This window comes from Seriola lalandi, unplaced genomic scaffold (genome assembly GCF_002814215.2).
Source record: "Seriola lalandi dorsalis isolate HSWRI2012SDOR001 ecotype SW California unplaced genomic scaffold, Sedor1 jcf7180002054394, whole genome shotgun sequence".
NCBI classification, from domain to species: Eukaryota; Metazoa; Chordata; class Actinopteri; order Carangiformes; family Carangidae; genus Seriola; species Seriola lalandi.
Genome location: NW_019524947.1, coordinates 375,857 through 402,952, shown reverse-complemented (window position 1 = coordinate 402,952; position 27,096 = coordinate 375,857). Strand labels below are relative to the sequence as shown.

The 27,096-nt window shown below is 40.2% G+C and overlaps 1 protein-coding gene across 3 annotated transcripts in view; it reads right to left on the bottom strand.

The window, feature by feature from the left end:
• The window catches only part of fbxw7 (F-box and WD repeat domain containing 7), a 109,886-nt gene that overhangs the window by 5,267 nt on the left and 77,523 nt on the right, over nt 1–27,096 (bottom strand). For 2 of the 3 annotated variants that reach the window (XM_087174917.1, XM_023409497.2), the window contains 8 exons: nt 16,994–17,076; nt 15,191–15,332; nt 11,723–11,857; nt 9,336–9,459; nt 9,012–9,148; nt 8,188–8,301; nt 2,400–2,581; nt 480–705 (listed from right to left, as the gene is read on the bottom strand). In XM_087174917.1, coding sequence (XP_087031043.1) covers nt 480–705; nt 2,400–2,581; nt 8,188–8,301; nt 9,012–9,148; nt 9,336–9,459; nt 11,723–11,857; nt 15,191–15,332; nt 16,994–17,076 — 1,143 coding nt within the window. Of the gene's footprint in view, nt 1–479; nt 706–2,399; nt 2,582–8,187; nt 8,302–9,011; nt 9,149–9,335; nt 9,460–11,722; nt 11,858–15,190; nt 15,333–16,993; nt 17,077–21,251; nt 21,652–27,096 lie in introns of those variants that run through there. The other variant, XM_023409498.2, reaches the window with a different exon arrangement.

Genomic DNA, 27,096 nt, shown 5'->3' with positions numbered 1-27,096 from the left:
TTTTTTCAAGCAAATAACAACACATTTGGAGAGGACACATTAAGTTATAAAATTGTACATAAATATGAACAAAATGAAGATTAATATTGTGAAATCAATTGCCTTGTTTATGGATTTTCATGCGCCACAAAAACAACTACCTGAGCACAAGGAGAGAGATTTCGAGGAGTCATGCACAGTTTATAAACAGTCATCCAGCCAACTGCTCCTGCTGCTCTTAGGTTCAAACTTAGCCTTTGTATAACTTACACATTCATTGGAGTTACTAGTTACTTACTGTCACTAAATTCCGTTAATACAAAAACACACACACAAAACTAATGTAGCTTGCTAACATTAGTTTTGATGTGTAAAAGATGTAATATGGAGTATGATCAAGATTTTTAAAGTGAAAAGATCAAAAGTAAATTTCTGCTGTACGAATACAGAAAACCACCAACACACACGGCGCCTGTCTTTGTGTCTCTGAAGCTGCTCACCTGTAACGAGTACACTCTGTTGGTGTGGCCCTGCAGCGTGTGGAGGCAGGTCTCCGTCTCGGGGTCCCACACTTTAACCATGAAGTCATAGGCACCGCTGACCACTCGTCGCCCATCGTACTGGACGCAGCGCACTGCCGCCACGTGGCCCATGAGGACGTGTAAACACTGACCTGTCTCGATGTCCCAGACGCGCAGCGTGGCGTCACGAGAGCCACTGACCACCCTGAGAGGAAGCAGGACGGACAGGACATCATTAAGTTTTAAGACGGAGTAAAGGTTGAATGTTTGAGTCTGGGTGTGGTACATTCTGTGGAGGACTGTATGTTGAGCTGTTTTTTTCCCCTGAGAAGAACTTCTCCCACAAGTTACGCATTCTGTAAGATTAAACTCAACACCCTCCTCACAACTCGTCATTCAAGCTGTGTTAGCTGCATTGACAGAATAATGAGACAGGTATGAACATTTTCTTTTGTTCATCTGACAAGTAACACACACTGTCACGTTCATGTTCATACTTGAATGTACAAAAACACTTCTTTAACTCAAACAGCCGCCGTTGAGCAGCGTCTTCACCCAGAGTGGAAAAGAAAAGAAATGTTATCGGTTATTAAAACAGAAACACCCCTTAGGAAAGAAGGTTTATGTTTTGTTTGAGTTTTACATTTTTCAGATTACTGTTAATACCTTTTGTACCAAGGATATTATTTACAGTTAATATTAAAAAAAAAAAAGAAACAGAAGAAAAAAATATATATATATTCCATTTATTCACTGATTGACGCCGTTTTATTTAATTTCCACCAGACTGCCGATGCCTCAATAAAAACAAAGACAGACATTCCTCCACATTATCAAGTTCTCTCTTTTGCAGGCTATTTAGATCGGAATATGCTGTAGATACACACAGCACATACTCTTTATTTATAAAATGCCTCAGTGCTACAAAGATGAAAACCTACATCTTATTCACAGCCTGCCTGCAGCTCACAGCATTTCCAGTGGGTGAGCAATCAAATGCTACACAAAAACCTTGGTGGGCCCTAAGGCGAAAAGAGCACTTTGAGTCTCTGGAGTGTAATATTGAGTAAATAAGTGAGCGGCAGTTCACTTAAAACGCCTCACAGGGTCTATTTAATCACTATGAGACCACATGCTCACTTTCATATAGATACTGTCCTCCTTTACTGTTGTAGAGCTGCTCTTTTTGCTCGGTGGGAATCACCGTTATGATTCATGGGGAACATGAAAGGAATTTTTGACTTTTTTCACTTCTTTGAGACTGTTGCTATGACACTTAGGTTTTTTGTAAGGATTAATCAAATGGGATAAAGTGTGTTAATTAGTGAGTTTTAATTTATCCTAACCAGAAGTCTCTGGAGATCTAATTTTTTGTACAAGAGAAACCTGGCCTCATGGCAACGTAATAAAAGTGTCACATAGTTACATAACAACACACATCATTAATCTGAACTATAATCAGATGTAACTCAACAAAACAGAATCTGAAAGGCATGAGAGAGATGAAACTAAACTATTTAAAACAATTACATTACTAATAAAACATTTTTTGGATGTGATGCTGAAGTGCCTGACATGAAGGCAGAATTTCCAGATACAGTATAACGTACAGGTTAATTGGGTTTATTTAGCAACAACTAAGCTTAAGCTGCAACCAATGATTATTTCCTTTACTGATCAATCTGCCCATCATTTTCCAGATATTTGGCTTTTTTGATCGAAAAATGACTTAAATCATTAATCCATACTCAAAACAGTTGAACACCTAATTGACGCAGCTCTAAAGTTATTGCCTAAATTTGCATCATATCAAAAGCAGTGTGGTGCCAAAAGTCACTACAGAAGTGTTGGTTTCTTTACATAGATTTACTGATGGTTACTGGTGAGATTGCTCCATACCTTTTCTCATGTAGGTGCATGCAGCGCACTGTTGAGGTATGCCCATAGAGGGTGTGGATACATTCTCCTGTCTCCGCGTTCCAGACCTTGAGTGTGCGATCAGTGGAGCCGCTGATGATAATGTTGTCTCGCATCTGGGATGACCACACGCCCCCTGTGTGGCCCACCAATGTCCGCAGACACTGAAAAGACCAAAGAAGAAGATTCTTGGTTAGTAAATTCCTCACTCCTATTGTAGACTTTTGATGTTACAAAAGTGAGTTTCAAAGACTTTTCATTCACATGTATTATAAATTAGTTTCATAAAATCGCATTCGAGATTCTTTTTTTTTTTTCCTTTGTATGACCTCAGATTGCCTTCAGGGAAAAAAAGACAAGTAAAATGAAATTGTGTGACCTTTTATGGGAGGGAAGAGCGCCATCATTTCTACCTGCTGCTGCTGTACTGGGACAAAATCTCTGTCTGAGCTCTCTGCTGGCTTTTATAATTGCTTTTACTTATCAGCTGCAAAAGCGGCCGATTTATTCTCTTTGCAGAATGGGTTGACAACTGTCTTCAATAAAAAATGCTCCCATTCATTCCCATTAGGGATGGTAGATTAGCTATTGATTACAGCAGTTATGGAAATCTTTCTGATCAATTGAATTTGCGTCTCCACGGTTTGTCTCATTTGTCCCTCGATTTAATTATGCTAAATGCATTAAATTAAAATTCTTTGGGGAGAGGAGAGGAGCAAACTGTGGAGGTGGTCACTGGTGAGCGTTGTGGTTATGTCAGGTTCAGAGTGGAGCGTGTCTCTGAAGTGTACAACATGTGACCCCCTGACTGCAGCTGATAAGCCGCTGAGCAGTGAATGGTGGTGCAGGGCAAGAGGTTTTATTGCAGCGAGGGAAACGATGACGCTGAAGCCTGTCTCAACCGCCTCTGTCCCGTGTTAAAGAGAATCACTGCATTAACTGTGGGCCACTGTGGCATGACCTTACAATCAACCTCAATACAGTGTTAAAAGTCTCTTGCTTGTCACTGTGGTCCTTTTTCATAGGTTTGTTTCACCAGTGAAAAGAGAAAACCGCAGCTGTAACATCTGACTAAATTACATTTTATTACGTGGCATAAACACGTGGTATATTATCCAGATTATTTACAACTTTCTGACTGTCCAACATGTGTCTTAATCCAGATTTGTGACGAAGCTGAGCTACGGCTGTGTAAAATTTAACTACAGCCTTGCAGTTTATTGTAATCGTACTCTTAAGTATGCAAGATTTTTCTCATGAATCGAAGCCAGTGGTTGAGGTTCCAAGAACAAGAATCACAGTGTGTGATTAGAGCCTACTCAAACACTGCGTGGGAAGAGAGAATATCTGAAATGAAGGGCTTAGGCGTCTTTATCTGTCTGCGAAACAAACATAAAATAAGCCCGTCCCTGAGAGAGAAAGAAGATTAGCATTTTTTTAATGAACCTGTGAAGGACCTTTTTTGAACATGAAGGTTTTCATACAATGCCTTACACTTGCATTATATTTTCCTCTTCATTTAAAGAAAAAAAAAAATCAGTGTGTGGATATCAAGCATAGCAGCCACAATTACCACTAAATACTCTAGATAGTGTAGTTTTCCCTCTGTATTGATAAATCCATCTGGCTTGACCTTAGCAGGAAATATCAAAAAGTAAGCCTCAAAGGGACTAAAGGTGCATTGAGTTATTGCTTTGCAAAGGACTACCTCAGGTCAAGCTGTCATTATTATACACTCAATCACATGATTAAAGGATTTCTGAGGCTACAATTGAATCTACATTAGGCATACTTACATACTTACTTACAGAAGTCTATTAAACACACCTTAAACGTAGATCCAATCAACACTTTCTACATATTAAACATCTAAACTGATGGTTTTACATAAGACGCTCAATACATTGGCCAAAATTTTGAAAGTACTGACAAATGCCGTTTTGCTTTCTGAACATTGAAATATGCAACAAACACCACGTTGTCCTGATATACAATAAAAATGATCTTGGCAGAGGAAAAATCTTTGCTGCTGCCACCTTCATTATTTACTTTGGTCAACTGAGCCACCACGATGCCTGATATCAAAGTGGGTTAACTTTACATGCTTTTCCCTGCAACTGTAACAACTAACCATGCTCCCAGCTTGTCTGACAGAGAAATGCTGGTAGAACAAGGGACAAGGTGGTGTGAGAGCTTTGTGAGGATGTCAACACGTTTGCCCTTTTCCATTCCTTGTGCTACTGATTTGATGACATGGGTACCAATTGACTCAAGATACTTACAGGATGTCACATCACAAATGTACAGATAACACTGTGCTTTCCTCCACAGAAAAATACAATATTATAAAAAAAGCAATTTCACTGCCCATGTTGTGCATAACTGCTAGATGGCCGTCAAGAATTTAATTTAACAATGTAAGTAGTGGTCTCCCCATGTCTAATCATCTTAATAATATTCCCATTGGGTTCACAGCTTAGAAAGCAATCCCTAATCTCAGCTATTTAAAAAGAGGTGAAGGTAAACTGGGTGTCCATGCAGCTAAAGCATCTGGCAGAGGACACCTCTCCCTGGATATGACAGCAGTCCACAGGTCTGCCATCTTAGATCAGCCTGACAGCTGAGGCTGCCGCTGACAGGCTCCACCAAGGACATGCGCTGATCTGTTAAGCACCAGACAGCCACCTTTGAAGCAAAGAGATGTGTGCTGCTGTTTGTGTTTGTGAATGGAAGATTGACATCTCTCACTGAAGCTGGAGGACAACGCAGAGACAAAGGTCCATCAGGTAAAGACAAAGCCTTTGAGCATCGTCTCAGCAAAGGCTACTTTGAGCTTTAATAATAACGAACTTTAATAAAAAATCTTCCAAACCGTAAATCTGAACCACAGATTCAAACCTCAAAAGAGGTTCTTGTGTCACTTTAATTTCAAACTCTTGAGTTTGTTCAATCTCTGATGCAATATTTTCACCATAATCAAATCCCCATTGTCTTACCTGATCACTAAGCAACGGCCAACTTGTTTCAGAGGTAGGGAAGCATTTACATATAATGTGCTCATATAATAATTCCCTGATTGCCTCACAGCAAGAGTTCAATTCGCTCTGTGTTTATATAACAAGATAAATCAAGGGCAAGACAAAAACTGGCTGCAGAGATGAAACTATAGCAAGTATGTGTCTTAGTGTTTATTGAAGGGCATCTGATGAATATTTGTTGAACATTTAAAAATGAAAGCCATGTTCATGCAAATAACCCCGTTGATATGATCTGCAATCTGTGCTAAAAATGCCCTGTGAGTCTGAAAAAAAAACTATTCACAAACAAATCTTGGAAGAGAGAAAAAGGATATTGGACAGATTCATTAAACTATTGATAGAAACATCTGTTATGATCTTGTCAGCATCATATCTGATGCACTGTTTAGAGCTGGGGTGGGGATACTGTGAGTGGAAAATAACACGAGGACATTTTGATGCTGCACAGTGATGTAATATCACTTGATTCACCCGACACTGTCTGGTTCACAGGGGAATCTTTTTGATCGCTCCAAATTGAACACAAAGTTTCGGAGGAAAATGGAGCACAAGTATCTGAGAGGAAGCGTTAACACTGCTCTACCTCTGGCAAAATTTGTCTACCGTGTGACCAATTTCTTTTTCCATCCTATCAATTTAAATCCTCTACCTACAGTGCAAGCTGCCAGAGCTGCATTTTAAATCTTTCCTCAGAAGAAAAGCACAGAGGTAGCCGCTGATCTCTGAGAGCATGAGGCAATTTAGCCTTGTAATCTATAATCGTCCACCAAACTCATTACCGATTTGCAGGGACTGCTTTTGTCTGATGAAAACAACCCAAAAATCAAACATAGGTGATTGAAAAGAGAAAAGAAAACCATGTCTTCAGTCTAATGGCATCAGACTTCAAAAGGAGAACGTTTACAGACTGAAAAAAAGAGTCCCTCATCTCTGTTGATCATTGTGTTTCTACCTTTTATTGATCCAGTTCTGAGTAAAAACCGAAGTTCTGGTGTTAGCGGCTGAGCTGTGGAAGGCTCGTCTGCGCTTTTCTTGAGGTTAGAGGATTTACATGAGAGGAAAAAGGCAAACCAAGGTCAAACAAAACACTTCACTATACTGTTACAGGGGAGAGATTTTCCTACCATCTTGGCCATTTGCAATATGAAGGAGAAGGAGATATGAAGGAGAAGAAGAGTGAATATTGGCATGTGAATTGGGAGCCACAAGAAGCATTCATCCATTCATCACAAACTGTGTAACATCTTGAGATCACTGATAGCCACTTTATAGGCCTGTATCTCATGGGGATGAACTGATGGTGAGGAAAATGTAGCAATCAAGTCCTCAAATAAGATGGCAACGACTGTAAAGGATGTTGACAGCAGGGAGGAAAAACAAATGCAGGTGCTGGGAATCCCATTGTATTTTTACTTTACAGTTTTACTGGCATCGACAGCCACTTCACCCGAAATGGTCGACTGGACTTAATTGGCCATTGCTCTCCAGCGAGGGATTCTCTCTCTGGTGTTGAGAGCTAAATAAGCAAAGAGATGAAATCCACAGAGGGGATGTATTCTGAATGCAGCACCCAAACAGAAACAGATTTAGGCTCATCTCTTCCTCATGACTAATGTAAACAAACAATTCTGAGCCGGCTTTGCATTGTAGAAACCACGGACACAATGCACTGTGCGTCTGTCTGAATGCATGATGGTTTCACAAAAAAGCAGTAGAGCCTGCTGGTGACATGACTCATCACAGACTGCCACCACCAATGTGGAGCCACTGCAGCTGTAAGTCAACAACTTGTCGTCCAGATACAAGTATTTGGGTGAAGGAAGAACCAATTTGTGCTCCATGCCTATCGGGTGACCTTGGTGAAATCTGTTCAGATCAGCAAATGCTGTGACTGATATGCGTGTAATCACCAGCGGGCTGAATGCCAACTTTACTATCTGTTAGACGAGACTTTGCAAGAATGAAAAGCAAGCTCTCGGGTCTATTGTGTCCAATAGAAAGAGAAACCTGCTGCAGTGTGATCATGCAGAATATCAGTTTCTCTAAGGGTTTTTTTTTTTTTTTTTTTGAAGCAAGTTCACAGCCCAAGCTTATCTCATTTATTTGAGTAAAGGTGAAAGAAACGGTGGGAATGAGAAATATGCAATAACAGTGTTCAGAGGATTTTATTAAAAAGCTCTTTTGAAAATCCAACACAGAGGCATGAAAGTGTTGTGATTTACAACAATCTGTGAACCTCTCCCCAACACCACAGTGCAACAACTGCCTTTCTGTTTAATACACAGCGTAAAGCTGCAGCACAAGCCCTGTGTGGCTGCACCGGCTTCAGCTTTGAATACTAACACTCCTTGCGGACATGTGCTGTGTAACAACTCTGCAAAATGGCTAAATGTAAGAGGAGAGGATAGACAGATAGATGGGAGTGCTGCCAGGATGTGTTTTTATGTGACAGAGCAAATATCACTAACCATCAGGTAAGCGAAGACTCTACAGATAAACACAGTTAGGCGCTGGATAGGCAGCTGTTGTTTATGTGCTATGTATGATGACAAAAAGTCTTTATAGCTAGTAAACAGTAATCCTTCACTTTTAAATCAACAAGTTGGAAAAATTCTGGAAAATTATTTCACATGAACGCGTGCCTATAGTCCATTAACGTCTGACACAGATGGAAAGAAAGCCATTAAGACCAAAGCACTAGACAGGAAATATAACAAGTAGTTCATTCTTACCTTTCCTGTGATAGCTGACCAGACTTTCAGCGTGTTGTCGTCAGAGCCGCTGACAATGCGGTTGCCACAGAACTGGAGGCAGGTGATCACATGGTCGTCATGACCTTTCAGCACCTTTGAGATGGCACAGATAGAAAAGGAAATGCCATGAGAAGGACGGAGAAGAAGGGTGGAAATGGAATGACAAAGCAAAAGGCAAGAACCAATGATGACAATGACATGTCTCTGGTGCTTTACACATCAAAGTAAAGAGGCGATAAGAGGAGAATGTCATCAAGTGCTGTAGGTGTACACAGCTCTTTAAGCAGAGCAGTATGCTGTCTGTGTGTGTGTGTGTGTGTGTGTGTGTGTGTGTGTGTGTGGTATCTGCTGGTTTATACTGGGTCATAGGACTGCTAGCTCAGCAAATGACAGAACACACTGCATATGCAAAGGAGTATGAAGAGCACAGTAACCAAATTTACATCAGTGGCGGACTGAAATGACCTGCGGCTGTTTATAAAGGAGCAAAGCCGTCCAAGGCCCATTTAGGATCAACTCTGGCATGCTGGTCATGCTTTATGGGAAACCTCTGAGCAGGCAAAAGACAAATGGAGTCTTTAGATTAAAGGAGAATAAGATCATCCTGTGCTCCAGCTCAATTATCATTCAACATGAATACTGCAGAGCATGGAACTGGCTCATCACTAACTTTCCATCAGCTCCACACTTCAGACCCTTATTGAACTATCCTTCTGTGACTCAAAGTCTTTTGATATCAGATCTGTAAGATCAGCTGAGTTGAGGTGAACCTGTGGGGAATTCAAGTTTGAAGGAAAAGCTACCTTGGGTGATTTGAGGTCCCCTCTCCTCCAGTTAGTGTCTATTCTGTGCTGCCTGATGTAGGCACTCTTCCAGGGGCTGTGAGTGAAGCCGGGCTTGACGATTTTCCTCTTCTTGAGGGGCAGAGGCTCGTCGATGCCTGTTAGGAGAGAGACGGAGGCTGATTGGTCTAACAAGCTAGGTTTTTTTCCCAGTTAAAGTTTATTTTAAAACGGGTACAACCACAACGTTAAGCACAGAATTGGCCACATCAGTAGCTCCAGACTTCTCCCGCTGGGTGACTGCCTGTTGTCTGTCTGCATGTGTTGCAGAGACATGAGACTCACCTTCTTCCCTGCATTTCTCCCTCCACAGCAGGTTGTCCTCTGCCAGGATGCGCCAGTAGCGACACGTCTGGGCTGCTTGGAGGAGGTCCTTCGGTTCCAGGAACGACAGCACATACAAAGCCAGCTGTTGAAAGACATGGCGAGGAATGTGAGAGGTGTAAATGGAAGAGAAGACACAAAGAGCACCCATTACTTACTACAGCGGGTGTACAGAACAGTGCAAACACCTCATAGAAGAGCACTTTAAGTCTGAAGTAACGAAACCACAATAACAAGAAGAAAAAGCAAAGAAAAATAAAAACACTTGCAGAACAAACTATGAGCATGAATCTAACTGACAGGGGTACACATTTGTATTACCGTAGAACTGAATCAACATTTCTATGAAAGCCTAACAAAAAAATATACAATAGGAGCTTCACAGAGCAGGTAATGATGCCAGCGATGCAGTTCGTTAAGCCAAAGCCAGCAAATAAAGACACAATACCTGGTATAATGAGCATAAATCTGGACCCCTGAGCAATGGGAAAAAAAGCATTATAGTCTGCTGCTTTTCCACAGCTTTTTCAGACACAGGTATATATTTGGACAAAGCTCTCAACACACAATATCTGTTAAAGCTGTGCAGTGGATCAACCATTAGGTTGAGCGATTGCCCTGTGCCATCATAAAAAGAGAATGATGATATGGGTTCATTTTACACGACGAGTTGTAACCCATTGTGCAAATATTGTTTTTTCATTGTATTACAATAATCTGAGATGATACTGACCCGCAACACGCTGTGTAACAAATTCAGAAGTGGTGTCATGAACATTTGGATTCACCCAAATGACTGTCTGGCAACTCCAATAACCAGGGGCTGGCTTTACAAAGATATTTTAGACTTTTCTGTGGAGTTAGGCCAATCTTCATTTTCCTCTGAAATTAGTCACATGTAGGGCTGCAACTAATGGTTATTTAAGTTATCAATTAATCTGATTATTTTCTTGATTTATCGGTCTATAAAATAATGATAAATGCCTATTATCATTTTGACATTTGGATATATCCCTTGTTTTTATTTGACAGCAACAATCAGTGACAATTTGACACTTGCTGACCAGTGGCACCAAATGACGAAGAACCAAAGCTCATTATTTGTCGTAGAGCGAGTAATGAGAAGGGAAAGAGTCTGCAGAGACCACAGCTTTGTCATTTGTTGTCATAGTTTGGTAAAATGTCCTGAGTCTTTGATGCTCCTGTTGACTGTGGGATTACTAGTATTTAAAACTGACCCGTGTTCTAAACATAATGTACCTTAATGAAACGTTCTCAAGCGATTCCTTCCTCAAAGACTTGTAGATCGCTTCTTGTCTAATGTCTGACTTAATCGCACTTCAAAACCTCTTTGAAAATACTGAGCCTGAGGTCATTTTGAGAGCTAGTCCTTACTTGGCACTTGACACTCTCAGGGTTTTCACAGGGTCATTTTAACTATTTCCTGAAGGTCTTCAGGTGTTAGTGTTAGTTTTCAAATGATTTGGCCCAAACAAAACCCATCACAAACCCTGAAAAACTTCTGCCACCTCAAAAGCCTGTTTAAGCCAGTAGTCATTACTAGGGTTGAGGATATTTCAAAAGTTTTATGAATGGAACTCCAGTCAGTGATTGCTTTTTAAGCCCGACAAAACTTTCCGCAGATCCTCTTCATACACAATCAATTCCAGCTGTATCTATAGTGCGGCCACAAGCATTGTCCTGTTAAAATTACTTGACAGCGCCACCCAATATATTTCCAGCAGCTCTGACAGAGAGCAGACATGGGATTATCAAAAGAAGTCAAAGGGAACAAGATATAAAAAAGGAGAAAGAGCAAAGGGAAAACAAATGAAAACAGAGGGCTCATGTCCTGCTGTGAACACGCATGTTGCCGTTTGTATATTTGGCTTTGGAACAAGTGGTGCGGACACCTTGAAATCTTGCATCCTATTGCTTCACTCTCGATGCTGCCCACACCCCCCTTCATCCTAAACACCTGCCAGACAGAGACAAGGTGTTGAGTATTTGATCAGCTCCGCAAGATACAGTGGATTGAGGCGGTTTTGTAAGAATCCCTTATGTGATCTTATCGTCATTGTGACTCTTCTGTATTGTCAGTTATGATGCAGAGCAAAAACAAGACACCCACTACAGATGCAGTTAAGATGATGTGAGGGAAGACTGCGACAGTATTAGGACCTGAGAGGTAGCCATGTTTCTCTATTATCAAGTATGTTCATTCAGAAATGACGTCCACCACCGAGGAATCCCATGGGAGTTCAGGTCACAGGGAAGAGGCAGAGGAGGATAAGGGCTAGAAAGGAAGTTGCGAATTGATAACAGAGAAGGGGGATTCAGGTACTCACCTCTTTGGGCAGCAGGGAGATAAAGTCTCGCTGAAACTGCGGCTCAATCACCTGCATCATATGCTTGACTTGTGTGGGCTCACAGCTGTCAATCAACTCATCCAGTGCCAGCAGCTTCTCTGGGCCAGTCCAGCTCTGGAACAGAGGACAGAGGATGTTGTTATTAAAAAATTACATGCACTACATTACAGTAATTTAGCTGTTGCTTCTTTCTAATATGACTTAAAATAAGTGAGTTCAAACTCTATAGGAACAGAGGTAACTAAAAAACATGATCAGTGGCACAGGACGAGTGCTCAGGACTTCTTTTTTTTTTTTTTTTTTAAAGCAGATCTATTGAAACCAGCAACTCAACACAATGCACAATAGATGAAGCACATGAATAGTCTCAACTCAGCTAATGATAGTCAACTCATAATGAAATCCAAGAATCCTGACCCTCCAGAAGTTAAGGTTTACTCTGACAGTAGTAAAATGGTATTTATAGTCGATGTGAAGGTACCTCTGGCAAATGTTTTGATTTATACTTATTTTCTTTTTTATGTCACTGCAGTCTGTACTCCTCTCTCTGCACTGTCCTCTCCAGTTCTCAAAATAAATATCGCAAGCTGGCTATCACAGGTGGGAATGCACTAGTTGAACACTGTCAGCATATTAATTGCATGTCCACATCTGGAGTGCCACACCCAACCCAGCTGTAAACATACAGCGTAAACTGAAAACACAGCACTGGGGTGTTACAGGCTGATTGTCCCAGTTTACCGCCATCAAACTAGATGCCCAGGTGTGCTTATGTAAGGTGTTTTCTTTCCAAAGGCTGACACCTTGATTGGAGTATCTTGGAAACATCCAGCTTTGTGCAGTATGTTTCTAACTCTTTAATGTTCCCTACGTGCTCTCCACAGCAGCACAGAGTAGCTTGAGGCGCCAGCCTATTGCTAGTAGCCAACACATTAGTGGAAAATTTGTACATCAGGAACAAGACACTATCAACAGCGTTATTAGAGCTCCCTGGGGTTTTGTTTCTTCGGCTTCAACATTCAGTTGTTTTTAACGCTGGCGGCTGAATAGCGCTGTACTGTATGTTGGACCAAACAGCCAGAGTTGTTTTCCTCTGCGGAGTGCTGAAACCTAACAATGATTACAGGCTAGGAGGCAGGATGGAAAATCTGGCACACGCAAACCACCTGTAATTTAGCAGCTAAAAGCTTTAGCCAGAGGTGCTAGTTGTGGAGGCAATCAAGGGGTTCAGAGACCTCCCCCCTTAACAGAGGGAGGACCACACAACAGTTACTCATGTGTTACAACATCTTCTCCCAAGGATTATTGGTGCTTTTGTTCAAACAGAATCCTCAAGACCAGTTTCACAAGTCTCAACCTGAGAGGGGATTTTTCATTTAGACTGCTAGTAAACCCTCTATCCTCAAGTTTGTTATCTATTCATGAACATACTTCACCATATCTAATGTTCAATTTACAATTTACAGTTTGTTAGTTTTGTTATTTTAGATATTTTCCTCAAGTTCCTTATATGTTGAAGACCTTTCATTGATCCTTATGAGGTGTAAACATTGTAGAATATTTCTGATTATTTATCTGAAATCAAACTTCTGTAGAGCTCAGTGTATTCCAGGAGTCTCCAGGACACACTCGAATGTTTAATTGTGGTTTGTTTATCATAAACCACATTTCTGTTCAACATGTCAGACCTACTTCTGCCTTAGTACCCGATTTCTTAAAACTTCCCGGAATTTCTTTCAACAATCCCCTGAGAACAGCTGTGAGACAAACCAGCAGTCAACATCTACGATCACAGTGCTGATACTTAGAACATGCAGGAAATTCAGGCTGGCTTGATCATGCACAAGTGTTACTCTTTTGATCAGCTAATCATTATGATGATGGGCTGCTGATGAAATACTTCAGCTCAGACATTCAGGGAAACACTTTCAGTATCTGCTGAAAAAGTCATACTGAATTCTTCAGCCTTCAAGAAGACCAAAAAGGTGACTGAAGTATGACTGCCATGAGCTACAAAGACACTGAAGAGGCAATTATTTCATCTTTTATGCCATTCATAATACTGACTGGCTCTGCCTTGTGGTTTAGAGAAAGTTTAGTAGGGCAAATGAGTAATTTAAATTTATTTCAGGAGAAAGAAAGAAATAGCCCCACACACACCTCCATAAGATCACAACTTTTTTACACTCTGGTTTTTGTACAGATTACAGAAATGAGATATAACAGGATAATGAGTAACCTTTAGAGGTGCTGGTAAGTAGATTTTGTTTGTCTTTGTTTGTATGCTAAGCTAAGTGGCTGCTGGTTGTGAATTCATATTTAATAGAGCGACACAAGAGTGGTGTCAATCTTCTCATCCAAGTCGTGGCACAAAGGCAAATAAGTGTATTATTTCCCAAAATCTCAAACTAATCCTTTAATGTAAAATGTGACTTTGCCATGACAGTGTGTCCTTGTTTTTATCCTGCGAAATCCCAAAATACAACCAGTTTTTATGAAAAAAAAAAACATTCGTTGTAGCTGCTGCACGCCGCTTTGTACTCGTGTTTCCATCTATAATGGCAGCTACAGGCTAGGACTGGACTGGGGAATGTACAGAATGTAAGTTTGAGGTGCCTGTAGCCTTAATCAGTAGACAGTGGTAGGTCAGGCCTGAGGATTAATATGTTTAAAATAAACATTAGTGTCCCAGGTTGGCTCAGCCATTCGAAGATGATGAGTTTACAGCTCTCTTAGGTAATAAAATCCATGGCAACCTATTATATAGGAAATAAGACAGACCCCATCAAGGCTAATATGTTTAAATGACATGATATTTCAATGAGGTCTGGAATCATTAGAGCTGATGTCTATCATGAAAGAAAATGCTGTTATGATGCATCCGTACAGAAAATGATGCACAGCGACATGAATATAAAAGTGAGGTAAACTATAATGTGGAAAAATGAATGCAGTATTACCTTGTCTCTAGAGACACTAACAGTAATCACTGAGGTGGTTGAAAATATGAGCAAATTATTGCTCATCATGAACACAAAATGACCTCTTAAGACAACCAAAGTCAGCGTTATTCTCCTTAGATAATGCAGTAAAAATACATGACAAGGTAATCATAGACTTAGATCATCCTGCAGTAACTTCATTAATTCCGAGGGATCACAGAAGCATCTCAACATCTGTTTAACTTTTAATACAGACGATAAGTCTACAATAGACACGTGATCTTACCGTAACTCTTTTTAGTCTGAACAGGTAGGGCTAGTTCCAATTCCACGCTACAGTGCCTATGGTAATGTGATGGGCCAGAACAACAAGGCAGCAATTATCTCTGAGACTAAGTGAACAATGATTGGGCACAACATCTGCTGTTTGATGAGCTTTTGCTCAAGGGTTCAGAGTCGCCCAAGGGGACCGAAAAAAAGAAGAATAAAACTCCACTGTGCTCACCTGAAATGTTCGGAGCCATTCTTGGAGACCCGTGGGTGGCTGGATTGAGGTGATACGCCGTCTCTGTTGCCCCTGACCGTTGGCTGTTCTGATGTGGCCAAATGTGGTGGGTGTGGCTGGACATGGGACAATTCCTGTCGGGCTGCAATTTACAGGAAAAAATGAAAATGACTTAAAAATCAATAACGTTATGAGACTGTTAGAGGCAAATAGTGCAGGCTTTAGAGTGAGGATGTGAAAGCACTGCTAGTATTACAGAAAAAGGGAAGAAAACAAACATTACAGGAACATGACAGACATATTAAGGATCCACTATTAATGAGGTCAATAATAAAGACATTATGAGAATGTTTATTTGTATTAGGGTTAGTTTTGTCGAGGCCTTTGCAGATATTTACACTTAAAATTATTTTGACAACAACAATAACACTAAATAAGGCCTGTGGTTTAATGGGGCAGCCAATATTGCAAAGTTAAATATTTAAAGCTGCATTTTTGCCCATCACTGATTGGATTTAGCAATGAAAAAAAAAAAAGAAGAGAGCTGAAAGCAACACTCTGTTTTCTTTTTAGTTCAAGGCAATTTTCTTAATTTACCCTTTTTTTTATTATGTACAAGTTATGACCAAATGAATGGTTGTGTTGTTATGATCAAATGTATAATATCTTGAATTTACACAGCCAAGAAGCAGTTTATTGTCTTCAGATCCAACAGCAGCTTTGATATTCTTACATAATTGAAATAGTTACATAATAACAGTCCAAAGAAATCTAAATTTACAGATGTAAACAAAAAGCAAACTTCACACTGCACCAAAACATTCAGAGCAGTAAGAATATGTCTATGTCCTTATCACATGTTTTGTTGTTTTAAACTGAACATCAAAATCACAAGACTGTAAGCATTAGCTTGAAAGATCTCCAAACTACTTTGTTATACTGACAGACGTTTCTACCATTTTTTCCGTCTCATTTGAGGGTAGGTTACATAATGAAAACACTTCCATGTATAATGCAATACAGTTCAACAGCACCACAAATTACATCCTACAAAATGACCATAAAGTTGAATCAACACCTCAACAAAAATATTATAACCTTCATAAAGTGAGGATTTATTGCAGGACTGCATTAGTTTTAGCTTAGTATGACTACTAAACTGCACACACATATTTCTGACTCAGACTTCAAAGTGTGCACACGGTCCCACAGATTTCTGTTAGGTCCAGACTCTCCTGTTGTCAGAACCTGGGCGTGAAAAGCAGCACAGGACTTCAAAAGGCACCAATGTGCCCTTGTAATGTAAGGGCAGCAGGAGAAACTGGCCAGTGGGCACCCTCGGCACGTCGCAGTCGGCTTGCTGACAGCAAAATGGGAAGTTGGGGGTCTATTTCATTATTGATTCATTTTTAATGGGAGACGAAGCTGAGACGGAGGCCAGTTAGATGGCAACATTTACAGTTAAGTGGCTGTGTTCAGTCTGAATTTTAATGTGGCTACATGTGAACACATGCATTAAATATTTAGGGTTAGAGAAACATCTGGGACTGTGCGCTGGATGCTGCACACAATGAAATGTGAAGCATCATTCTATTTGAAGACACATATAGCATCTTTGTTCATACCTCAAGATATTATTTTATTATTTATTTTCTTTTAATATGTGGACAGCATGGAATTACCGAGATAATGCTCTTCAAAATTGAATTTCTACCAAAATCCTTTTGATCCTAGGAGGGGACACAAAAGCAGGGCACTGCAGGACAAATACAAGTCTTATGTTTGAAATAAAGGTGTCTTTACCTTGGATACTCTGGGCCTTTGCAGGGCTTTTTTCCTGAAGGGAAAGATCGGACCTCGGGGCCATGGTCCAACTTTCTTTTCATCTAAGAAAGAAAACAAAAGAAAAACATTAGAAACCATCAAAAAAAAAAAAATAAAATAAAATAAAAAAATGGACGAGACCGTATTGAAACACAAAACAAATTGAATTATTATTATATGGCATCCTTTTGATAACTTTTTACTTTTAAGTGAGAGGGCAGCTCTTGAAAAAAAAAAATTAAGAAAGGACATGGGTCATAGAAGCTTTTAAAAGCAGTGGTGGAAGAGGAAAATCACTTTTGCAAGTTACAGACTTTGTTAACATTATGTCTGAAATTCAGCATAATAAAAAACAGACACCACAGTCTTGCAACAGCTTTATGCAAATGGGAAATTAATCTTTAATGCATAGGCTAGAGATTCATTCCGTTTATTAACATGTTCCATAAGAAAGCAGAAAGATAAGACCCATCTATAAATGTAGCTGCTCAACATTATGACATGGCAGGATACAAAGCAGGTGCTTGTTTTACACTGTTGTGCTTTATTTTGATTATTTCCCATTTTGGAGGGACATGACAAGTGAACAGCGATCCTTGTGCAACCAGACACCCCATAATATCCAGAGGAAATCACACATTCACACCCAAAACTCCACGGGGTACAGTATGTTCGTGCACACAAGAACTTGTTCGGGGAGGGTACAGGGTGCATTCTTTGATACTGAAGTCTGATTCGCACCAGTACTTGAGAAAGAAAAACAGACCACGTCAGTTCGTTATCATTCAATATCACCTGCATGAACACACAGCGCCCAGTCCCTGTTACCACCTACCCTACAGCGCAAACAAAGGAGTCTGTGTAAGGGCCTGGGCAAGCCAATTTTCCTCATCCCATGCCTGCCACTTTCTCTGGCAACGCTTCTCACCACACATGCAAGTGATCACCATCGCATCGCCGGTCCCTCATGAATAAACAAGCAAACAGAGTAACTGAACACCGATTTCAAGTGTCTGGAAGAAAAAAAATATACAATGCGACAATCTGGCCTTGCTCTCTGATTAATTAAATATGTTTCATGTGTAAGTGAAAGCTCAGCTACATTTGATCACGGTCTGACAGTTTCAGCCTCCAGTAAAGCCACTGATTCAACAAAGTGACAAAAAGACTGTTTTCTCAAATCTCTCTAGGCTTCACGGCAAATCAGCAATATTGTAGAAATCAGCCACACCACCAAGGGTATATTTTGACAATCAATACACATCATTTTGCACATGAACGATTTATTCCTGCATGGTAGCACATGGCATGTTTTGTTTATTTCACATTGTTCTTTTGCTTTGTTGGCACAGCAAATTCAGGCTTTTGCACTTTCATTCAGGGTGAAATGATTTGGTAACAGTTTGTCTACAGTTACAGTCCAGGAAGACACAACCTGTACTGGGGACTGCTATTGTAGAAACCAGAAACCACATTCAAAATTAACTTTTCTTTTTTTCCTTTGAGGCAAACAATGCTCTTACAATGCATTTATGTTATTGCAGTGTTGCTATAAATGCTGTTAAGAGCTTTGGGTATTTGACTCCATACTGTCTGGATTTACAGTGGAATGATTATATGTCCCTCCTCAAGATATGTGTTTTCGTTTATCACTATAATTTGGTGAGTGTGCGCTTGTTCTGTGTTTTCAGCCTCAGGGGCACGTTTGCACTTAAGACAAAAAAAAAAAAGATGACGTGTGACGAATGTTTTATTTCACTCAGAAACGCTCAGTGGTAAGCAGGATGTCAGCAACTATATCTAATTATTAGGTATCAATACAGGATCCCTACCTAAGAATCAATGCACCAAAGCAAGTGACAGTCAACCAGTCAACCTGGCTTTATATAGGTATGTGCACATGACCAGCACACGTCAACATGCAAATGCAGGTTATGTGCCCCCGGGACATTAGACTGTGATCTGACCAATGATTTGTGATCCTTTCCTCACAAGGCAGCTCATGTGTGAAGCTGCAGAGCAGTTCAAGGAAAGAGCCATAAAAAGCTCTAGTCAATCATGATGATAGTGTATAGAATAGGCAGAGAAATGTGTAAAAAAAAAAAAAAAAAAAAAAAAAGAAAAAAAGATGATGTAGATGTGCTCAAAATGTTTTCAAAAGCTAGGCGGGAATGTAGCTTAGGTTCCACTTGTCTACATTTAACATATCTGGCTGATAGAGATTGTTTAACTGCTGAAGAACATTAAGAGGGGGTTAGAAGATATCCCTGCTCGTTAGGATCCGGTTCTTGAACCTGACTGCCTTGTTCTTAAAGCGGTGATCTCACTGCAATGGCAGTTCAGTAGCCAAGGAGAGCCTGGGTGTGTGTATGCATGCATTGGGTGTGTGAGCGTATGTTTTGTGTGTGTGTTTCAGAGAGAGAGAGAGAGAGAAAGAAAAGGGGGGAGTGCTGGCTGGCTTAGACTGTGCGCGCCTGTGTGTGTAACATGTAAAAACAAAAACAAAAAGCCTCAAACTAAATGCAGGCGTGAAGAAAAAAACCCCCAGCATATAACCAGCCTCTTCTTGTGTTTCAGCCTGAGAAAAGGTAACAAGAGAGCGCAGTGTTTGTAAATCACTACTAATCAGTCCTTCCTTCCTCCTCTTGGCTTACCCTTCCCTATCTGGCCAAAAGCACGACAGATGGATAAACAGAGAGTTAATGATATTTTAAAGACAGCAATCGCTCTTACATAATGTGTTGATTTATTTCTACGAAGTCTACATCCTGCAGCATCAGTCACTTGAAACATCTTTTCTCATTTTTCAAACAGTCTTCCAAGCAGACATCAAACAGTTTCATCATGTCAATCAGCACTGCTAGAGATGCAGAGACACTTGAATCCGAGAACTGGCCATTTTGGAGAGAATGAGCAAGTTGCAGAACTGTTAAGGACCAAAACTACAATCAAACCACAAAAATCAGCGCAAACGTGTCATTACAATAAATCAGTCTTGGTGTTTCAGTTTCTGTGGGTGCAGGGAAAGACCCGCACAGAAATTCAGTTCAAAATCCAGAGCTATTAGAATAAAAAAATCCACAAAATGGATGGAGAATTCAAATGAGCGAACGTTCAAATCTATAACCTGCTACCCACTGATTAAGAATTACATTTTCACTCAATTATTAGGCTTAACTGAGTAAAAGCTTCAACACTACACAGGGTGCACACAGCTACACAAAAAAATCCCCTATGAGGGACTTTCAGAGTCAGATTTTAAATGATTAACAAATCTGTTTACATTACACGCTCTGCATAATGGATTCCCTTTCATATTTTTGTTTGTACTCTGCATTCCCAACTAACATCATCTCATGGCTGCCATCCAGCCATAATACACCCAACATCCTTGAGGATATTCTACCTCACACAGTCTGACACAGTGACCCATTATGTGTGCTTGGAGCCTGAGGCAAGTGCACAATGTCAGGGAATAGGCTACTCCAACAGGCAACAGCAGACTGATCACATGCATGCATCTCAGGCAGTCACTTTGGACAGTGCAAGATAACCACTGCTGCATAATGTAGAATCATAATAAGCCTGCAAACTGGGGAGGATTGCAGGGGCAACTGGCTGTTTTTTGCGCCAGAAACTGATAGTTATTTACAAAAATGAAAGTCTGCATGTATTAAAAACATAGATGGGGGTGACATCAGCCATTTATGTGTAGTACATAGAATATGTGTTGTGGTTACGAGGTTATGCGAAAGGGAGGAACACAGTTGGTGTTCAGGTGCAGAGAGCATCGAGCCATCGCAATGGCTAAATTGCCATCCACAAACACCAAAATCAGTAGTTTAAAAACGCGGAATTACGGACACATTTTCATCCAGCACTGCAGAATTAAATGGCCATAAAAGTGCCACAGCCGCAACCCGTTTACAAATGCACTGATTATTCCTGACTCACGGCGGTGGCGTTTATTTACGCGGCTGAAGTTACTATGAAGGGAAAGGATGCCAAATCGCGTCGTGATATTACGCTAACATAACATAAAGGCCCCGGCAATTAAAGCGGCGTCTCTGGGGGTCTGCTACACTGCTGTTCATCCTCCGCAGTGGCCGCACAATCTGCCGTGAGAGGGGCGTCAAACATAATGAGGGCGACAGAGCGAGTCAAACATTAAATAATGAGAAACGGAGATGTGTTGGAGGTGACACGGGCGGTGGGTACAAGCGGAAATCCTACTCACTTTGTAGAAAATCATCTTTAAAGTGCCGTAGAACCCCATCCTTGTAATCCGGTGTGTTTCCCCTTTTTCCTCTTCAGTGACAGTCGGTGAAGTCCAAATCTCTGTGCGTGGTGAGGAGAAAGCTCTGACAGTGTGAGGGCTGTGTACTCTCAGGTAAATCCGACGCTGTCTCTAGTGTGAACATGCTCGGGCACGTCACCGGACTGGCGTGCATGCAGTAGATTCCCCCGGTAAAGGCATTTAAAAAAAAAAAAAAAAAAAAAAAAAAAAAAGAAAGGGGAAAAAAAGAAAATTGGAGGTGAAAGCTCCGCCGTGATACGCCGACTTAAACGGGGTTTGGGTGTTAGGTGAACAATGCGATGCGACGATCCCGGTGGTTTGTGCGCCGCCGACCAGCCTCACCGAGCAGGGAGTGAACAGATGAGGGAGAAAGAGGGTGACACTCGGCAGAAAGGGGAGGAGTGGAGGGGAGAGCGTCAGAGCGCGGAGCAGTGCCCTCTTCCTTTTCACAGGCTGCACGACGGCTCCTCCAAACAGGATCGGATTACAGCCTCCCTGGTGGAGACGGCAGGAATGGTGCAGTCCAACATCCAACACTGTGCTCAGCGCATTCTCTGCGAGCAGGGTACCGGGGGACATATGTGTAACAGACGAGGCAGCACACAGAGACCGGGAGGAGTACGCACTGGTCATTTTGCGTAAAGAGCTGGACCCCCACTTGTTGCAAAAACACTTCATCAGTGCTCCCCGCCCAGGAACTACACCACTGCTTCTGTATTTGTTTTTCTTTTTCATAGGATGCATCATATACATTATGATGAACGTCATGTTTATTTGGCTGCAAATCTTTCCCAGGGTAAAGCATATGGACAGCAGTGAGAAATAACCACTAACCTCATACAATTAAGTGCAATTTTTAGGTACTTTTATTTTGAGTATTTTCGTTTTATTCTATTCTTTGTACTGTATTACATTAATTTTTGTAATTGCTCGTTACTTTTTTTTTTACATGCAAAATATGATATCAGTTGAGACAATATGTCTCTAAACTGTGAATCATCAAAAACCCAAAAGTGTTTCTTCTACTTTTATGCAAACAAAGACATGCAGACAAAGACAAACAGCAAATCATTATGTCTGAGAAGCTGGAACAAGAAAATGTTTGGCATTTTTCCTCAGAGTGATTTAAATGATGAATTTATCAAATTTGTTGTTATTTAATTTTCATTGTTTCGGCTCTATAAATCATCATCCGCTGCTGTAGATAAAATTTTACCCAAAAGTATAGAAAAACAGTTCAAACTAGCTCCATTCTGACCAACTAAAATATCAAAATATTTATGTGTTAGTGTATCAATAATAATGATTCAGTTATACAATAATATAACACTAACAGGGCCAGTCTGCGAAATGATACTTTTACTTTCAGTACATCTTGTGACTCATATTTATCTGCTTGTTCTAACACAGGACCTTTGCTCATAACGGGGTTTTGTTATCATGTGATATTGCTATTTTTACTTAAATGATCTTACTACATCTTCTAGCACTTCATATAAACACTGAACCAATTGCACTGGAGTGCAAAAGACTGAACATCCAAACCAACAGATCTCAGAGCACAAAATCGTCTGCCATCTATCAGGCAACAGTGTGAATGGATCCACGTCTGTTGCACCTGCTTATTTGCACACACATGGAACAGGCCAATATTTGCATTTCAGTACGGGAGGTAAAGGCTGATTGCACCTGCCCAGCTACAACAAAACTACCGGCACTGCTGATGGCCTCACAACAGTTATTGAAGCTTCAGTTAAAAAACACATGAACATTTAGTGCAGGTGAAAGTAAACTGTCACAACTCAAACTGCCTTTTCAAGGGGACAAATAGTCATCAACTTTCCTTTGCTTAGCCAAAAAAGATAAATACACAAGAAGCTTTTTGTTTGATTAATTTGAGCAAATTGAAAACAGGGAATATTAAACAGTGTCCCTGGCCAACTGTGTTATGTCACTGTGCTGCAGAGAACAAACTGAAACACATTCTCCATTAAACTGACCAGTTGCCATTTATTAACACTGACATTTTTGTGCAGCTTAAATTAATCTTCAGCATGCTACAGCAAAATGTTTTAGGTAACCAGTTCATACCAGTTTGGACCAACCCTTTAGTTTCAATAGGTCTTGAACATTTTCTACTCTTGACCTCATAAGACACCAGCATTAGATCATCAAAACGGGACACAATGCAGGATCATGGGAAGGGCTCTATTCACAGGTGATGGCGCATTGAGATCTGGCAGCCGTTCAGATGCCCCTGGCTTGCACCTGTAATTACTGAGTGACCTAGCACAGGATGGAAAGGCAGGGCCTGTTACTGAAAAAACAAACAAACATTTGGCAAGACAGGACTGGTAAAAGATCTGCCACAATTTAACAAAAAAAACAAAAAAACAAACTCGTACTGTAAGAGAGATCTCTATAAAAGAAAAAAAAAAGTCTGGTTGAATTTGGTAAAAGATATACATCATTATTATCTAAGAGGACACGACAAGTGGCTAATCCGTGCATTTTAGTCACAGTTTCTCACCGTACTAATACACACAGAAAAGCATTGGAGTCAGTGGATGTCAGAGAGCATCACACAGCCTGTTTCAAGCTTTGTCTGTGTGTGTTTAAGGTGGCCCTCATGAGAAAGGCCCTGTGGTTGCTCTCTGCCGGCCCAACCTTTACACAGCACATTGGAATGCTTGGCATGCGAGAGGGGTTGCACTGTGGCCTTTGAATAGGCAGTGGTCTCCTTTGTCGCTCTCCTTCTGCCAGTTGGTAAAGCATTAACAGAGCTCTCCCCCCTCATACTGACCTCCTGCTTATCAAAACCCAAATCCTGCTGGTCAGATGTAAAGCTGCACAAAACAGGTGTCTCCCAAAGCAGACAAATTTTTGACTATCGTGTTTGTTGTTATCAACAAACAAACAAACAAACATTTTTAGGTAGCGTTCCATCAGACATTGGCTCCTTTTGCTGCAATATTTGAACAGCAGACGACGTATAAAAATACACTCATTACATCTCAGTGCAGGAGATAGCTTGTGGGGAAATGCAAATACGGTCTCATTTGACTGTGCACAAATAGCAGACAACATCAATGCCAAGGTTTCAGCACACTGACTCTACAGATACTGTACAGATACAGGCAGACAGTTGATGAATGGAGGCAAATATCATTCATTTTCCTTATCATTTTATTTACCATTACTTTAATTACTAAAATTATTATTCAATCTGTAAAATGTTAATAATAATAATAATGCCAAATTTAGCAGAAAACTACATGTAATTTACAATTACAATGATCATGACTTATCATCCAAATATGCTTTACAAAGATATGATTCTGAGAAAAGCAAGAAAAGTTTAGACTGTAACTGTTTGATATTTGGCTCGATAAATTACTTAAACAATTATTTTATTTATTAATAACTTCAAAGATTAATTGATTAGTTGTTTGAAAAACAATCTGCCATTATACTGGTAATCCCTTACTCTTACCCTTAAGTGATTTCTTAAGCAGAAATGGCAGAAAGATTGTAGCGCATCAGATGTGAGGATTTGCTTGTTGGTCTTTAATGATTTTATGATAATTTGAATATCTTTGGGTTCCAGACTGTTGGTTGCACAAAAGAAGCAGTCTGAATATGTCACAGGCTTTTTAGAAATTGCATTTTTTGCTATTTTCTTACAGTTAATTGATGGATTAACCAAGAAAATAATTTTTAAAAAGTTAGTAGTTGCATCCCTAAATTAATTAATTAATTTTCTATTGTGTTTCTGTTCTAAGGAGATTGGAAGGATGTGAATGGCCCACTATTCCAAATCAGTTGATGGTGGGAAAAAGCTACACTACAGGAGAAAGGGGCTTTCTTGAACAAATGTTTAATGTGAAGAGGTGAACTTGAAGGAGGCAAATACTTCCTGGGCAGTGATGCATCACTAAACGGGGCTGTGTCATTGTGCAATTGTCCTCCCCATGGAAAAAATGAGGACTAGGGGGTCTCCTCTCAATAGATTTTCTCTGAAATGGTGAAGTGTGAGCCTCATTCCTGGGTGGACAGATGCAATGCGTGTGGGGGAGGTTTGATGAATAAGGAAATCATGGATCATGGCATTCTGCAAAGGATAATAATAGCAACATCTGCATGGAGTTGAATTAACATATCCTACAGCCACCCACGCGACTGAAACATTCAAGTTTGAGGAGGTCAGGTCACAAAAAGAAATTAAAGCAAGAGCCAGTGGTATCTCCCTTGTGACATCAATAGAATTCATGGAAAATAAATGTGGAATAGAGGTCAGAATTTGCAATTATTGGCAATTATTTAGAAATTGGAGATTCAAGCAAATGCAGTATTTGAAAATGTATACAAGTGGCACAATGAAAATGGAAAAATTGTACCAAAGGTTAAACACTGAAGAGTGAACAACGAAATTTAAAGAGCCAGTGTCCAGTGAAGCATACATGTACGCACTGAAAGGCTGAAGTGGTCAGATGCAAATGGGTTTGTGTAATAAAATACTCATCCAAAAATAACATTGCATCTTATCCGTTTATCACTGACTGAACTGAATATAATTGAGAATTTTTACCAGTTGAAGAATGACGAAGGACACGTGTAAAAAAAAAAACAAACAAAAAAAAACAATGCGGTGCAACTTGATTATAATATATATTTTGTCTTGTGAAGGGACAGTAAGCTCTAATAAAAGGTGGTTAACAAAAACATTTAAACATTTGTACACGCAAGCAAGGCTTGTGACAAATACATAATTAATCAATTTATTTTCTCAAGTGTTTTAACAATACGCAGAAGGAAGTAAATCAGAAAAGCATAACGATGTCATGCATAAATAATCTGTCATTTTGACATTAAATATCTACACATGTACAGCATCTATATTGTATGTTTTGGTAGTGATGGACTGCTCTTTCAAGATTTACAAAGTAGAACACAATAAGTATAAAACATATCTTAGGAACATAGGAACCATTCTTAAACTTAAAATTTAGACTTCCTACACACTTTCCCTCTCACATGGAGGGTGTAGAACAGATTGGAATACAAAGGTGAAGCTATATTGTGGCTACATCTTTATCAGAAATGGGATGTCTAGAGCTCTGGAACAACCGCCACACCGTCTCCTTATTTTGTAATGTGTAGTATCGAAATTGTTCACAGAACCCTCAGTAACGTAATAAAAGACAGAGAAGTTGATTTCCCCATGGAAAATAAGTCAGTCTGGTGTGAGTCCTTAGGGAAGATGATATTGACCCTGTGGTATCAGTATATACACTGAATTGAATAAATGTGCTCTACGATTCACATAGAAAGCCCCCCCCCCCCGAAAATCTGTCACGGCTTTAACTGGTAAATGTGCAAGAAGTTCTGAAATGATCCTGGCAGACTACAGTTTTTCCCAGTCCGAGACTTCATCCAGACCTCCTTACAGCCCTGCAGTGAAAAACTGTAGAGGTGGGGATAAAGATGGACACTTCATCACTACTCTTTCTCAGAGATGCTTATTTTGTAGAGGTAGGAGTAATGAAGTCCAAATAATCAATGTATGAATGTGTGTCTCTTCGCATTTTAAAGACTGGGATGATGCTCTGTATCAGTCACAAGCATCAAACCTCAAACCTAAGGCCATCAGATAAGTGCCCAAAGCACACAACAGCTGAGTGCCAGTAGTTTGCTGGAAACTGCTGTAAGAAAAAGACTCATTTGTGACCCTCTCCAAGAGCCACAGCCCCCTCCATTCTGATCCTCATTACATTTGACCTACAAT